The sequence below is a fragment of the Dermacentor variabilis genome, unplaced genomic scaffold, assembly GCF_050947875.1.
Source record: "Dermacentor variabilis isolate Ectoservices unplaced genomic scaffold, ASM5094787v1 scaffold_13, whole genome shotgun sequence".
NCBI lineage: Eukaryota > Metazoa > Arthropoda > Arachnida > Ixodida > Ixodidae > Dermacentor > Dermacentor variabilis.
In genome coordinates, this window is record NW_027460291.1 from 35,420,101 (window position 1) to 35,435,989 (window position 15,889).

General features: G+C 48.6%; 1 protein-coding gene across 2 annotated transcripts in view; it reads right to left on the reverse strand.

Moving 5' to 3' along the window:
* Positions 1-361: 361 nt before the first annotated feature.
* The window catches only part of LOC142566862 (SEC14-like protein 2), a 67,398-nt gene continuing 51,870 nt past the window's right edge, over positions 362-15,889 (reverse strand). For both annotated transcript variants that reach the window (XM_075677789.1, XM_075677790.1), the window contains one exon: positions 362-856. In XM_075677789.1, the coding sequence (XP_075533904.1) occupies positions 774-856 (83 nt within the window). In that variant the 3' untranslated portion in view covers positions 362-773. The remainder of the gene's footprint in view (positions 857-15,889) is intronic.

Genomic DNA, 15,889 nt, shown 5'->3' on the forward strand with positions numbered 1-15,889 from the left:
ATGGCTATAAGTGCCTATGCCTTCGGGCAAAAGGGCCAACATTTTGCTACTGTAATTGCTACGCTACAAGCGAGTTGGTCATTTCAGGTTCAGGAGCAACGCTACGGTGACAATCTCCAAGGGTAGCAAGAGAATGAGGGTACTGGCCATTTCTGTTCATAGAGGCGGTCATACTGAAGACGCTTTCCGCATAGGCGTCTCCTGGTTGTTGCTCAGCGTGGCACAGTTCGCGTGCATGGTTGAGGCCAAGCGAATAACCTAGGCTCTTTGACAGCTGGAAAGATTCAGTAGTGAGTGTTAATGATGGCAGCTTCGTAGTTGAATGTAAGTATAGGTAAGCGAGGAATGAACGACCAACCGATTAAACAATAAATATACGCTTTTATTGGCACACGAGAAAGTTTTCTTCTTGAATTGAGGGGAAGGAAGCAGAGGAAAGAAGGAGAATCACGCGCTTTGCTGAAGGCCAGGGGCGAGTCCATCGTGGCGTGAGGAATGTGTGAACCCTGACGCATCAGATCCTCACAATCGCCGTCGAGTGAAGGGGCTTGATGCACGCCGTTTCTGCGACGGAGACGGCTGGGAGTTCGGCCTTCGTTACCATTCACGTGACCCCACTGACGGCTGCAGCGGTCGTCCCACTGTCATCACCACTGTCGGCTATGCGGCTCAGGTGTGATGCTGTGCTGCCTGAGGCTAGAGGTTTAATAATGTTGCCCGTGGCTTTCGTGCTCCCGTGCTCCTGCGGACGGCCGCCGTAATTTCTCGAGCTGTCAAGGCGGCGGCACAATCTTCACCTCGTACGCCACGACCTTGCTGTTCAGCCAGCTGAATGAGTTGTCAAACTGCAGCAAATCTGCGAAGATAACAGCGGATCGCATGAGCTTAACGGCAGGGCTCTTTTGATCACGTCGTATGCAATAAGCTCAAAAATAGAACCACGGCCACCCTTAATTGATAGCGGTAATGGACTTATTCCGCCGCAGCTAATACTTGGAGCTAATGCTCCAAGAGAAATTAGGGCTGCGGGAAACGCTGGGCGTACAGAAGGCGACATTAGAGCTTTCACTTGTCCGAATGCGTAATTGGTGCGAATAGTAATTTTTGAGAACGGATCCAATACAAATTCAATAGTACCAAATGCGAATCGAACAAAATATTGAATAGTTTTTGAATAGTTGTCGAATAAAGAACTGATCAATCATATAAGGCGATAATATTATCCTAGTACACTTGCAACGCTAGCAACTTTCTTCAATTACATTGCACGTTATGCGACGTTCAGTACAAGCACAAATGGAGTGTTAGGCACAATTAAACAATTTATTCCCATACTCGTTATTCATTGGGGAGTGAGAATGGTAGCGGGTAAGCAGAAAATGTCTGGCTTGTTGAGTCGCGTAGTATGTTCACTACAAGACTCCTCGTCTTTTATATCTGCATGGAGACACAATCTTCCAATGCTATTCACTGCGTGCTTGAAAGAAGTATTGAAGCTATTAAACTGGGAAGGCTTAGGAGTAAGGATCAACGGTGAATATCTCAGCAACTTTTGGTTCGCAGATAACATTGTCCTGTTCAGGAACCCTGGGGACGAGTTACAACAAATGATTGAGCACCTTAACAGAGAGAGTGTAAGAGTGGGGTTGAAGATTAATATGGAGAAGACAAATGTAATGGAGACTGTTAGCGTTGCTGCTATTCCGGCAGACCGGGGCGGTTTGGCCGGATTACCGGATGGTCGGGGGCGTAAACGTGAGGGGCCGGAGCGGTGCAGCCACCTGGTATTGTAGAGCTCAATCAGACAAACACAGAGCTAAAATTACAGTAACCTAATTTATTCTGCTTCCCTGCTGGTGCAAATTTTCGGCAGCGGCGTCATTGTGTTCACAATTACTCCGCTGTCGAAAACTTCTACCTCAGCTAAGTCCAAAAACAAGAAAGGGGCTGGCAGATGGAGTAGCACACTGTGGTATAAAGTTTGTAAACAGGGATAAGGTGCCTCAGAAAGGCTGGCCAACGTTTCGATAGGAGGACCTATCTTCGTCAAAGGCGGCCTCGTCATCCTCGGCGTGTGAGTTTTAAAGGGTTAGTGCAGTGACGTCACGTGCGGGTGTTGTCGCTGGCGGCTGGTTTTAAAGAGAGAGATTACCAGAGGAAACAAGCGCTGTCGTCCGACGTCTGTGAGCTTCATTCCCAAGACGAGGGCACCAGAACGTGAAAGTGGGCACGCGGGGAGAAAAGAAAAGAAATAGCAGCAGAAAAAAAAGAAAAAAAGAAGAAAAAGGGGGTGGGGGAAGCCAGGGCGGCACCAAGACAGACGAAAAAAGGGGGGGGAGAGTGAAAGAAAAAGAAAGAGAAAAATAAAATTTTTTATGAAATACGGTGGCTTGGGAGCGTGTTAGGGATGTGAAGGGTTAGGAGGTATCCAGGGGGAATCGTTGGCGGCATGTTTTTGAGGCATTAGAACGGCCGGTCAAGCTGTCAGTGCGCGAGTAACACAAAAGACAAAAAAAAAGGGAAAAACAGACACACACACACACACACAAAAAAAAAAAGACCATGAGTTGAACGTGACTTGAGTAGCATAGCAGCAATACGTCCAGTAATTTTGAAATAGTTAAGATGGCGACGAGGAGTCTGCGGTGCAATGTATGGGGTGACTGAAAGGCAGCGGCATGGTCTTTCAAGGGGCACTGCCCCAGTCGCTCATCGTAGGTGCCGTTACGGCGGTATCCAGAAATGGCGATACTCAGGGTTGAGGCGCCGAGAAAGGCATATTGACTTCGGAATGTGTTGATGAGGGGGTATAAAAAAAATAGATTTCAAAAAGAGGGGGGAGAGGGAAGGGAGAGGGGGAAGGGGGACCGAAACCGGAATAACAAACAGGAGGGTGACGCGCGCAGAAGCGGGCGGGGGCAAGTGTACATGGAAGAAGGGGGTTGTACAGTTGGTATAGACGTAAAAACCTGAAAGAGTACACTAAATTGAGTAGTAGGCAGGAAAACAATTTTTTTTTCTTCGAAATGGAAGATTAGGTGAGGTTAAGAATTAAAGTTAGCTGGTGGCCTAATGAATTTTGTGTCTTGGTTGATGATATGAGAGTTTCAGATTTAAGTTACCGCTTTTAAAGATTCTAAGTTGCCGCGTGCCAAATTAATTCCTGTCGGGTGTAGGCAATTAAACTTGTGTATGAGGTATGATTCCGTATACTTCCTTTCGCGAGGGGAACGGAAATTTGTTGGTAGTATATAGAGCCTTGCTTTGTCAAATATATGAACATGTTCATTAAAGTGGCTGGCTACTGCTTTGGGTAAATTGTGTTTTGTGTCCGCGCGGTGACCATTGAGTCTTGTATTAATTTGTTGCCCAGTCTCACCTATGTATTGTCTGCTACAAGCGGCGCATTCTAGACAGTAGACTACGTTGCTTGATGTGCAGGTGAAAGCCGAAGTTACCTTGTGTGTGTAATTCGACGCTGTACTTTTTACTGTAGTAGTAGATTGAATGTGTTTGCATGTAGAGCACCTGGGGCGGCCACAGGGATTAGTTCCCAACTTCCTCTTTTTCTGTAGTTTGGCGTGCACAAGAACATCTTTAAAATTAGTGTTGCGTCTGTAGGCTACTCTAGGAGGGTCGGGAAAAATCTTCTTAAGTTTCTGGTTGCTGGTGAGAATTGGGTAGTATTTACTTAGGATGTTATTCACTTTTGGGAGTGCGTTTGAGAATTTAGTAGTAAGAAGAGGCATTGTTGTTCTTGTGATCCTCGGGCGGGGCTTGAGGACCTCGGCTCGATCAAGTTTGGTTGCAGCAATGTAGGCTGTTTGAAGGTCACTGCTTGGGTGGTTCCTGTTTGATAGCGTTTCTTTAAGGTGATCGAGTCTATCTATGTAGTCTTGGTTTTCAACGCAAATGCGACGTAGTCGTGTGGCTTGGCCTCTAAAGATGCCTTGTTTGCAATGTCTGGGATGGTGGCTAGTATATTCTAGATATTGTTCTTTGTCGAAAGGTTTCCTATACAGCGTTGTCTTTAGCTCATTATTGTCAATGTATATTGTTGTGTCCAGAAATTTTATGCGCTCAGTTGAGGATTGTGATGTGAATTTTATTGTTGGGTGAACAGAATTTAGAAAGGCTACATATTTATCTAGACTGTCTTGACCATGTCCCCAGATTATGAGTATGTCGTCTTTGTATCGTAGGTATGTGTGGGGCTTGGTAGTGTAGCGCGATAGGAAATCTGTTTCTAGAATCCCCATAAATATGTTCGCGTAGGTTGGTGCAAAAGGCGTACCCATGCTTGTACCATGTATCTGTAGGTAGTAACTCTCTTCAAATTCGAAGTAGTTATGTGTTAGAACTAATTCAAGGAGAGACAAGTAGACTTCAGTAGAGTGTTGTGCATTGTGTTCAGACAGCGTTTGTTTTATCGAAGATAAACCATCAGGGATTGGAATGTTGGTGTACAGCGCCGTGACGTCTAGTGTTGCGAGAATTGTGTCGTGGGGTAGTGTGCCTTTAGTATTAATGTCCTCTATAATTCTCAGCAGGTGGGGCAGGTGGGGCGTACTCCCAAACGTGAATAACATCCTAAGTAAATACTACCCAATTCTCACCAGCAACCAGAAACTTAAGAAGATTTTTCCCGACCCTCCCAGAGTAGCCTACAGACGCAACACTAATTTTAAAGATGTTCTTTTGCACGCCAAACTACAGAAAAAGAGGAAGTTGGGAACTAATCCCTGTGGCCGCCCCAGGTGCTCTACATGCAAACACATTCAATCTACTACTACAGTAAAAAGTACAGCGTCGAATTACACACACAACATAACTTCGGCTTTCACCTGCACATCAAGCAACGTAGTCTACTGTCTAGAATGCGCCGCTTGTAGCAGACAATACATAGGTGAGACTGGGCAACAAATTAATACAAGACTCAATGGTCACCGCGCGGACACAAAACACAATTTACCCAAAGCAGTAGCCAGCCACTTTAATGAACATGGTCATATATTTGACAAAGCAAGGCTCTATATACTACAAACAAATTTCCGTTCCCCTCGCGAAAGGAAGTATACGGAATCATACCTCATACACAAGTTTAATTGCCTACACCCGACAGGAATTAATTTGGCACGCGGCAACTTAGAATCTTTAAAAGCGGTAACTTAAATCTGAAACTCTCATATCATCAACCAAGACACAAAATTCATTAGGCCACCAGCTAACTTTAATTCTTAACCTCACCTAATCTTCCATTTCGAAGAAAAAAAAATTTTTTTCCTGCCTACTACTCAATTTAGTGTACTCTTTCAGGTTTTTACGTCTATACCAACTGTACAACCCCCTTCTTCCATGTACACTTGCCCCCGCCCGCTTCTGCGCGCGTCACCCTCCTGTTTGTTATTCCGGTTTCGGTCCCCCTTCCCCCTCTCCCTTCCCTCTCCCCCCTCTTTTTGAAATCTATTTTTTTTATACCCCCTCATCAACACATTCCGAAGTCAATATGCCTTTCTCGGAGCCTCAACCCTGAGTATCGCCATTTCTGGATGCCGCCGTAACGACACCTACGATGAGCGACTGGGGCAGTGCCCCTTGAAAGACCATGCCGCTGCCTTTCAGTCACCCCATACATTGCACCGCAGACTCTTCGTCGCCATCTTAACTATTTCAAAATTACTCGACGTATTGCTGCTATGCTACTCAAGTCACGTTCAACTCGTGGTCTTTTTTTGTGTGTGCGTGTGTGTGTGTGTGTCTGTTTTTCCTTTTTTTTGTCTTTTGTGTTACTCGCGCACTGACAGCTTGACCGGCCGTTCTAATGCCTCAAAAACATGCCGCCAACGACTCCCCCTGAATACCTCCTAACCCTTCGCATCCCCAACACGCTCCCAAGCCACCGTATTTCATAAAAAATTTCATTTTTCTCTTTCTTTTTCTTTCACTCTCCCCCCCCCTTTTTTCGTCTGTCTTGGTGCCGCCCTGGCTTCCCCCACCCCCTTTTTCTTCTTTTTTTCTTTTTTTTCTGCTTCTATTTCTTTTCTTTTCTCCCCGCGTGCCCACTTTCACGTTCTGGTGCCCTCGTCTTGGGAATGAAGCTCACAGACGTCGGACGACAGCGCTTGTTTCCTCTGGTAATCTCTCTCTTTAAAAACCAGCCGCCAGCGACAACACCCGCACGTGACGTCACTGCACTAACCCTTTAAAACTAACACGCCGAGGATGACGAGGCCGCCTTTGACGAAGATAGGTCCTCCTATCGAAACGTTGGCCAGCCTTTCTGAGGCACCTTATCCCTGTTTACAAACTTTATACCACCTCAGCTAAGAGGAATATAGTAATTGGCTCTGTGTTTAAGTGGTTGAGCTTTGCACCACCAGCTGGCGTCACCAATCTGGCCGCTCACGTTTACGCCCTCAACAATTCGGTAATCCGCCCAACCCGCCCCAGTTTGCCGGAATAGCGGACACGCTAAATGTATCTAATGATGAATAGCCGGGCAAGGGAACAAGAGTGCAGGATTTCCAGTCAGCCTCTGGAGTCTTTGAAGGAGTACGTTTACCTAGGTCAATTACTCACAGGGAACCTTGATCTTGAGAAAGAAGTTCACAAAAAGAATAAAAAGTCAGCCCTTGTCTGGAAGGTTACCATTGCCATTAAAAAGAAAGGTGTACAATCAATGCATTTGACCGGTGCTGACACATGGGGCAGAAATATGGAGACTGACAAGGAAGCTTGAGAACAAGTTAAGAATCGCGCAAAGGGCGATGAAACGAAGTATGCTAGGCGTATCGTTAAGAGACAAAAAGAGAGCGTTTTGGTTCAGAAAGTAAATGGGTATAGCCGAAATTCTAATTGTCATTAAGAGAAAAAAGTGTAGCTGGTCAGGTCGTGTAATGCGTAAGTTAGATAACAGGTGGACCATTAGCGTTTCAGAATGGGTACCAAGAGAAGGGAAGCGCAATCGAGGACGACAGAACTTTAGGTGGGGCGATGAAATTAGGAAATTCACGGGCGCTAGTTGGAATCGGTTGGCGCAGGACAGGGGTAATTGGAGATCGCAGGGAGAGGCCTTCGTCCTGCAAGGGACATAAAATGGGCTGATGATGATGATGACCAGGAGAATTAAATTTGTCGCGCTTTGGCTCGAGTATTTATGCTTCTTAGGGCACAGTTTCCAATTTGAAATTACCGAGATCTATTCGAAAATACTCGAACTTACGCATTGTGACTATTTGATTCAATGGCCGAATCGAAGGGGGAAGATTCGATTAGTTATTCTCAAGTTTCGTATATTCACGCACCCCTAGTAATTACAGTTCGCGTAAAGGAGCGCTACCGGCTGCATAAACATGAAAAGCAGGGTTGGTAAGGCTTCCTTGATGCGCAGAGTTTTAACCTTGATGATACAGGGATGTTAAAGCGATAACTGACCATACAGAACATATCCGCTTGTTGGAAGCATCGGCAGCGGCGCAACCGAGAGTATGTAGTGACTTTTGATGGTTGGACGAGAACACCCGTGCAAGACAGAAACGTTCCGCGCAATGTTTTAGACAAAGCGTCACAACATGTCACTACCAGCGTTGTTACGGCCGTGCACATTTTCTGTAACCCTGTATTTCTGTGTAGAGTAATACCTACACTGACAAGCTCAAACTTTATAACTTGGCAAATTAACTTCGTGCAACTTCCAGTTAAATGGCGCATATTCCTTTAGGCGTACTTTTAATTATCACAGCCAGGGTCCATATTTGTCCGCTCTTCGAAGCTGTCAGAACAAGTGTGACACGTTTTCCGAGAAATTCGCAGTGGAAAACGACGCTGTAGTTCAGTCTTCGCGACCGCATGCATCGCGTGAAATCATTAACACGAAGAAAATGCCTACACAGTGAAGAAAATATGACAAACGGTAATGTATATAGACATCATATTGCACAGTATATATCAGAATGGTGCAGCTAGCAGGGTTGCGCTTGTTGGTACGTGATGCCGCAGTCACAGCGCTTAAATGCCAAATTCAACGAAAGTGTGAATCATGTTAGTTTAAAATAATGTATAACTACAGAATCCTCCATGAAAATTTTTGCGTTTCCAATAGCCGTTTCTGATACCTAAACTGAAAATGTTGGAAGGTGGTTCAACTTCTAGCTAATGTCCATGAAAGAAAATGCATTGCTGAGCGATTTGGGGGTGCGAATGGAGTGTGTGAACTTTAGATTTTATTCTGAGGCCCATAGCGGTCTCAAATATGAGCATTTGCGTCTTCTACCAGAAGAATAGCGTGTCTTTGATAAAGTTTCAGCAACAGCGTCTGAAAGTGTTAGCGGTCACGAGGGAAGAATGCGAGAACGCGCCCCTTAGTACCAGTACAGCCGGAACCGATACCACCGAGATAACCAGTACCAGATCTATATATCTTTAGGATCTGCGCACATTTTCATACTGCACTATCTCGCGGATCCTTCCACGAAATAGGCTAGGAACACACCAGATATGGAAAAGCGGGATATAGAAAAGCGATATGAAAAAGTGGGTAGTCTACCGATTAACCCTCCCTGTGTTCTTTTCTAGTCCCTCCTACTAAGTCTTTGTTTCCCCGTCGTGCTAATATGTACCCCTCAAGGATAACTCGCCGAGAAAGGCATCAACTAAAGAACGCCGCCATAACCGCTCGTGGGAAGTGATGCATTTTCTAGAACATGCGGTTCCGTGACATAACCTCTGAAAAATCTGGTAGGTGAAGTGCTATAGGACTCTGGTCATAGCCACTAACTGCCAGATGCATGTGTCGTCTGCTTAGGCGCTGTTTAGAGACTGCTAATTGAAAAATGTTGTAATTACTAGCACTGAAGCTTCAGCAAGATTGTTTCGGCGGCATATACTGCTCATTTATGACCAATTTGGCCAAGTTGAAATTTGTTTGGAGTTGGTCTTTAAGCGCATAGGACAAAGGCACATGAGCACCACAGACCCTGACAGAGGGCGGGCACGGTGCAACGTACAGGCACAAGAACAAATCGTCCTGATCACATTTCCTGCAGCTCTTATGTGGAAAGCTAGTCTGAGTGAATCTTAAGCTTGATTCACAGCGCGTGATGCATTGTCGGTCCAGTCTGCGGACGAACTTGGCGTGGCTCAGCGGAGCCTCATCACCATCAGCAGCAGCAGCAGCAGCCTGGTTACGCCCACTGCAGGGCAAAGGCCTCTGCCATACTTCTCCAACTACCACGGTCATGTACTAATTGTGGCCATGTTGTCCCTGCAAACATCTTAATCTCATCCGCCCACCTAACTTTCTGCCGCCCTCTGCTACGTTTCCCTTCCCTTGGAATCCATTCCGTAACTCTTAATGACCATCGGTTATCTTCCCTCCTCATTACGTGTCCTGCCCATGCCCATTTCTCTTTCTTGATTTTCAGACTGCACTATTTCGCGGATCTTTCCACGAAGTAGGCTAGAAGTGCCTAATCACGTCGTACACAAAAAACAAAGTTAAATGATATGATGGGGTTTCACGTACCAATACCACGATCTGATTATGAGGCACGCCGTAGTGGGGGACTCCGGATTAATTTTCACCACATGGGGTTCTTCAACGGGCACCTAAATCTGAGTACATGGGTCTTTTTGCATTTCAGCCCCCTTGAAATGCTGCCTCCGTGGCAGGGATTTGATACCGCTACTTCGTGCTGAGCAGCGTAGCACCAAATCCACTAAGCAACCACGGCGGGTGTCGTACAGAAGGATGCCATGCATTGACGAGGGGCTTGCGGCACGATTCGTTGCATATCAGCGACGTCGCATGTCCGTGCGGACACGTGAGTCCAGCGGAGCGATCTCATAATTCACACCACCAAGCTGGCGCAATATCGTGTAGGGCCCTGTGTAGCGAAGCAGCAGCTTTTCTAAGAAGCCGACGCGGCGACGTGGCGTCCATAGGAGGACAACGGAGCCAAGAGGAAATCGAACGCCTTGATGTCGGCTGTCCTACCGGATCTTCTGCGCGGCCTAAGACTCAGTGAGTCGGGAGCCGGCATTCTGACGTGCCGTGTAAGCCCGGGCGAAGACGTCTTGAGCACATTCAGTTGCAGTGGAGAAAGGAAACAGTGTGTCAAAGGGCAAAGAAGGGTGGCGGCCGAACAGAAGGTAAAAGGGTTAACAGCCAGTTGCCTCGTGACAAGTCGAATCATTCGCGAAGGTCACGAAGGGTAACGTGCTGTCCCATTCACCGTGGTTGTCAGAAACGTACATACACAACATTCCTGGGAACGCCCCTTTGTCTGCAGGTGGTAGGCGGTGGAAAGCCTGTGCTTGGCAGAACAGGAGCGAAGTAGGTCTTCAGCTACTCGGGACAAGAAAGTGCGGACGCGATAACGTCGAGTCGTAAGGGCATTTTTACAAAACGGCAAACAAAACAGTCGTTAGGCGCACCGCCATACCAATGCGAGCTGTGCACATGCCAAGCATGCTAGGCGTTCTTCCGTCGGCGACGCGGAGGGTGCGTGGTGCAGCGGGTGTGAGGACTTCGTTCAGGCATCGGCGCAATTGGGCACTCATCACGGATACATGCGTCAGTGAATGTCAATGAGTGTCAATGAATGCTGGGGCACTGACGCCATTGACTAAAACATTCACCATGTTCTGTTTTGTTGCAAAGTGATCAGAGAGGGTTTCGAGGTCGAGTCATGAATGCAGCGTCACCTCCGGCAGCTGCACCACTTAGTTTTCCTGAGATGGGCGTCGGGGCTGCATCGGGGACGGTGGGCGACGAGGTGGTGGCGAACCGCACTGGTGAAGTCGGAATGATGACGAGGGACTGTTCCAAGAAGCACGAGGGTCATTGTTTGGTTGTTGCGGTGCCAATAGATGCTGGTCACGACGCTTGCTCTGTTCGGGGCTATAATTAGTGAACGGCGGTCGCAGAGGGAAGGAGACAGTACGCTTGTTGGAATGGTGAGTAACGTGACCAATACGACGGCAGGCAAAACAGATTGGGCAAACGCTGCGGTTCGCCACTCGGCTGTATTTCGATAGCATGCGTGATACCGCGGACCAATCGATGAGCCTGGAGCATAAGGCACCTGTGAAGCGGCAACGGCACATACAGAATTCATTAAGATTACTTAAGATTAGTCAGTTCTTCGCAGACTATTGCCTGCACAAATGGTGCTGTAGGCAAGTTGTTCCGCTCACTGGAGAGGGAAAAAATGGCTGCAAATGTCATGGCTTCAAGTTCTCGTCGCACTAACCGTGTCAGGTTTTCTGATGATGATGATCGCTGCACTCCTAGACTGTCATCACAAGAGGATGTCGCAGCTGTGTTTGGCAGACTTGCGAACGGCGTTGCAATGCGGCCGCTCTTGGCCGGCTCGAAGCGGTGACACTCTTTTGTGATGCCCCGTACTGTTTCACAATTTTTGCACATGAGCAGGTTGAAGGCATCGTCAGCGATCCCCTTCAGTACATGCCCAACCTTGTCTGACTGAGCCATATGACTGCCGGCCTTACGGCACAGAGCCAGCACATGGCGTGGCGCTCACTGCGGGCGGCGGCAACAAAAGCGCGCAATATATACTCCGGAACCGCAGCCATAGCAGACGGGTAGGTCGCGGTTGAAACTAAATGGAGCAGGCACGCGTGGCGCCGGGATTGATTCCGCGGGAGGATGTCCTATCATCGGGTATTCCGCAGGAACACCTCGTGGTGTTGGGTAATACTCCGTAGTGTCATGACGGAGCGCTGAGGACTTAGCGAATTGTTCGACGCATGTTACCGCCTTCTGAAGCTTTTCTTCTTTTTGGCCCAATGATCCCTGAGTAAAGTATAAACCGCATACAAGTGATCTTGCACGCGACAGCGACCGCGACAAGCGAGGCGATGGCTGTCGCGTTCACTCGTCGCCTACAAGCCAAACTCCACGCGAGCGACGGCTTTGAGCGACGATTTCCCGGTATGAGGGCAGCAATATACGCGCCGAAACCAGCGTGACGCATGCTTTATCAATTTAAGTTGATGTATTTTACTCTAAAAAGGAGCATAAAATATTTCTGAAGGTCTTACACAAGGTTCTTATTCTCGCACGTGTAAAATTCAATAGTTTGCTCGTTCCGCGCAACAAACAGTAGTATTTGAGTTATGTGCATCCAGTTCCGGCTTCGCACTATTGGCTAGTCGCTCATAGCACATCCGGGCGACGAGCGACGAGTTCTAGATTTCTAGAAACGAGCGATCGAGCGACAACACCGAGCAATCTGTTGAAGCGCCGGCCTGTTTTGTCGCTCGAAGCCGTCGCCCGTTGCCGTCGCGCGCAAAATCGCTTTTGCGGGGTATGGACTTAACGCCAAACTCCTCAGAGAAACGCAAGCTCTCGAAATTTTCCATGACCATCTCAGCAAAACAGCATCAAACTGCCTTGCACCGTGCTTCATGTGTAGCGGCAGCAGTCAGCCCGGACGAACACCATTGTTAACGTCACGAGGCGCCCGACCAATCACAGGCGAAAACGAGGCGCGCGAGCTGCCCCGAGTCTGCTGCTGCACTTTTCGTCAAAATAAAATCTGTTTGCGCTTTCTTTGGTTCAATTTCGATGCGATATTCGAATGAAAACCATGACGTATGCTTTTCACTCTTTTTTTCTGGAAAAGCTTTCAGCTTCCCTTTAACAGATGTCCTACTTTCTCTTCATCTGGCATATTCGGGTTTACAATTCCGCGTAGCTTCATTATTCCTTCAATATACGTTGTACACGCTTCACCAGGCGATTGGGCTCGGCGCGAATGCGTTTGTTCCGCTTTCTTCTTTTTGTAATTGGAGTCGCCAAAGCAGGCTTTCAATTCCTGGACAAAAGCTTCCCGAGTGGTCAGCACGCGTTCATGATTGCCAAACCAAAGTATCACGGGTGAGAAAAAATGCAACGTTCACAAGCTGCGCTGACGTACTCCACCCGTTATGCCGGCTTACTTTTTCGTAGTCTCTCAGCCAGTCATCCACGTCTTCATCTGTTTTACCTGAGAATATGCCTGGTTCCCGCGTTCAGTAGCTAGGTTGCCTTGGTCTCTGGCTGGCTTGAACGATGCTTTCTTCGATGGTGTTCGTTGGCCAGCCTGCTTGGGCGTCCGCCATGCTTGTTGGCTCTGGTGGTAGTCCAGGTAGGCGACTGCTTCTTCGAAGATCTTTTGGGACTGGCTTGCTGTTGTGCCATTACCACCAGCCCGGATTCCGAATCTACAAGATGCAGAATTTATCCTGCGAACGCCCTTTGGACAAACCCGGGGCTGCGCCGAAAGGCACAGCGCCCTAAACTCTCCCTTGACAAGTCAAGATGCTGAGCCGTCAGGCAGCGGCGTCAGGAGGAGAAGCTTCGGCAAGCGACATGTCCAAACGTGCAACAAAGTGCTAGACAGCCCGGCGCCGTATTTCCTTTTCCCTGGAGGTCACCGCGCGCGGCAACTTTGAACCGGGTGGCCAGCGCGGTCGCTGGTTGGACCTCTCGGATGACCGTCGAGTGCTGGCTTTGTATTGGGCCGTTTGAGTGACAATCGTTTCTCGGGGCTTTATAAGCCCCGACGCCGCCGCCAGGAGGACCGGATCTACCGACCCACCGGGAGCCGAGTGCCGCTCTCGAGTGGAGTGAGATGTGTCACGCGTTGCAGTCTCGCCGGACGTCGCCGTGCGGGAACAGTCGCGTTTGCTGTGAGCTCTCGGCCCCCGTGCCGATCCGAACTTGTCCTCTATAATGACCTGCATATAGTGTATAAAATCCCTTTCGTTATTCTCACCGACGCCTGACTCGGAGTGTTCGCTACCAACGCTCTGTCACGAAACGGGTGACGAGCGCTACGGGACCACCTCAAAGTCGTAACATTGCCCAGGGCGTCATGTACCAAGCATCTTCGCCACTTGTTACGGATTTACGGATGTAGAATGGATTTATTTTCAGTGAAGAGGGTGGAGAAGAGATGGGATGGTCTGAAGCAGGCGATCATTCTAAAAACCTCGCGCCGCTTCTTCATTCTCTTCCACGCTCCTCCGGTGCGGCGTTACAACGTTCACACGGGAGACAACGATGCACATCAAGATGGCTGTCGAGAGCGATGCCAGCTTTACACGTCAAATCGTCTTCTTCTGACTGGCGCCACTCTTGGTTGCACCGTAACAATATTATGCAAGATCGAATAATTTTTATGATATAAACATTGACTTTAGATGAAGCAGCTACGCACAATATTGACACGTGCACATCACATTGTTTATCTTTGTCGTGCGATCTTTTTTCAACCGCTAACAAATGTTACAGAGTTAACGCTTAGCGCATGACTTGCCTTCCTGCATCTTTCCTGCAACTTCCTTCCTGCATCCTTCGTTCAACTGTATTGAATGTTGTCGCCAATTCCAAAGTGAGGGAATCTTTTCTAACCAGCTTAGATGCGTGACCAGGGTAATAAACAGAATCGAAAACCGAAAACTGCACAAACTGTTATTGTTGCTCGAACTGGAATTGAACCCGAACGTTACGATTTTTGTAATTTCGGACCGAAGGAAAAAATAAACATTTTTGCTTCCGGTTGGCCACCTTTTCTGGAGCTTTTCAGCCATGCATAGCCTGTGCATGTGACTCAACTATGGTGTGCCTAATTTGTAAGTACGCACAGCATGTTCCCGTGGTTTAAAAGTAGCAGCACTGTTAGTATGGTTTCCTGCGTATTGAGTCAGGGGGCACAGTAGGTGTTGTGTTATAGCGACACTTTCCATCGCCTCCGACGTGGGGACTCGCCCGAATGTGATGCCTGCAAACTTCAACGAGAGAGCGCAGCACGTATACTTATTGCTTGTCCCCAGTATGACTGTGAACGTTGGGCACTTGTCTCTTCATTAGTGCCGATTAGCAGCAGGCCATCCAGTGGAAAAGTGTTACTGGGCCATTCATCGGACATATCAATCAAGGCAGTCATCAACGCTCTGTTAGAATATTTAGTTGGTACAAGCCTTGATTCAAGCCCGTGAGCGGGGCCGTTCGAGCCAGGAGTGTGCAAAAAATCGCATCCCGCTGGCTGTCGTCATTACCGCTTCTCTGTACCCTATTTTAGAGCGCAGCTCTTTGGCGTCCGTTCCTGGGTTTCGCGTCGTCGTCGGCGTTGTCGTCGGCCTCGTAACCAGCTCCGCCCCCCTTTCATCCCCCCAGCGCTAGCAGCCACCGACTGATACCGCTGGATGCCGCTGACGCCGCTAGAGAGTCAAGATAACGTGACTGCATAGAACACCGTCGCCGCCATGCAGAAAGAGGAGGAAAGGGACCCCCCCCCCTGTTCTTGTGTGGCGGATAGGGTGCTCTTCAGTTGCCGACGCGCCGGTTATTTCACGTAGGCCCCGGCACGTCGACGAATACGTGACCACCTTCCCACGGCTAGACCTGGTTCTTAGCGCTGCGGAAGCGAGGGTATCATATTGTTTGTGTCGGCATCGGCGGCGTTGTCCCTGAAACCAACTCCGCAGCTGGGGTTGACTCACTATCGGCGTCAGCGGCATCAGTCAGTCGCTGCTATTTCTTCCCTCCTCCCTTTATCGTGTTGTCCGCTTGCTGCGCGCGCTTCTGCCCCCATCGTTTGCCGCTGGGTGTACACGCCGCCCCCCTCCCCCCTCTTCCTGCGAGTCTCCGGTTGTCAAAGCGCCGGCTCGAACTTAATTGCTTTCTTCGCTCCTCCTCCAATGCAACCCCTGTGCGGTGGCAATCAGAGAGCCAGATCGGTGGCGGCGGATCTGTATATGTGCACCGCCCGAGCCGAAATTGCCGCTGCCGTTCGCCCTGTGCGGTGGCAATCAGAGAGCCAGATCGGTGGCGGCTTGACATAAAGACAAACAGCAATTTCCTAACACTTATGCGGGAGAA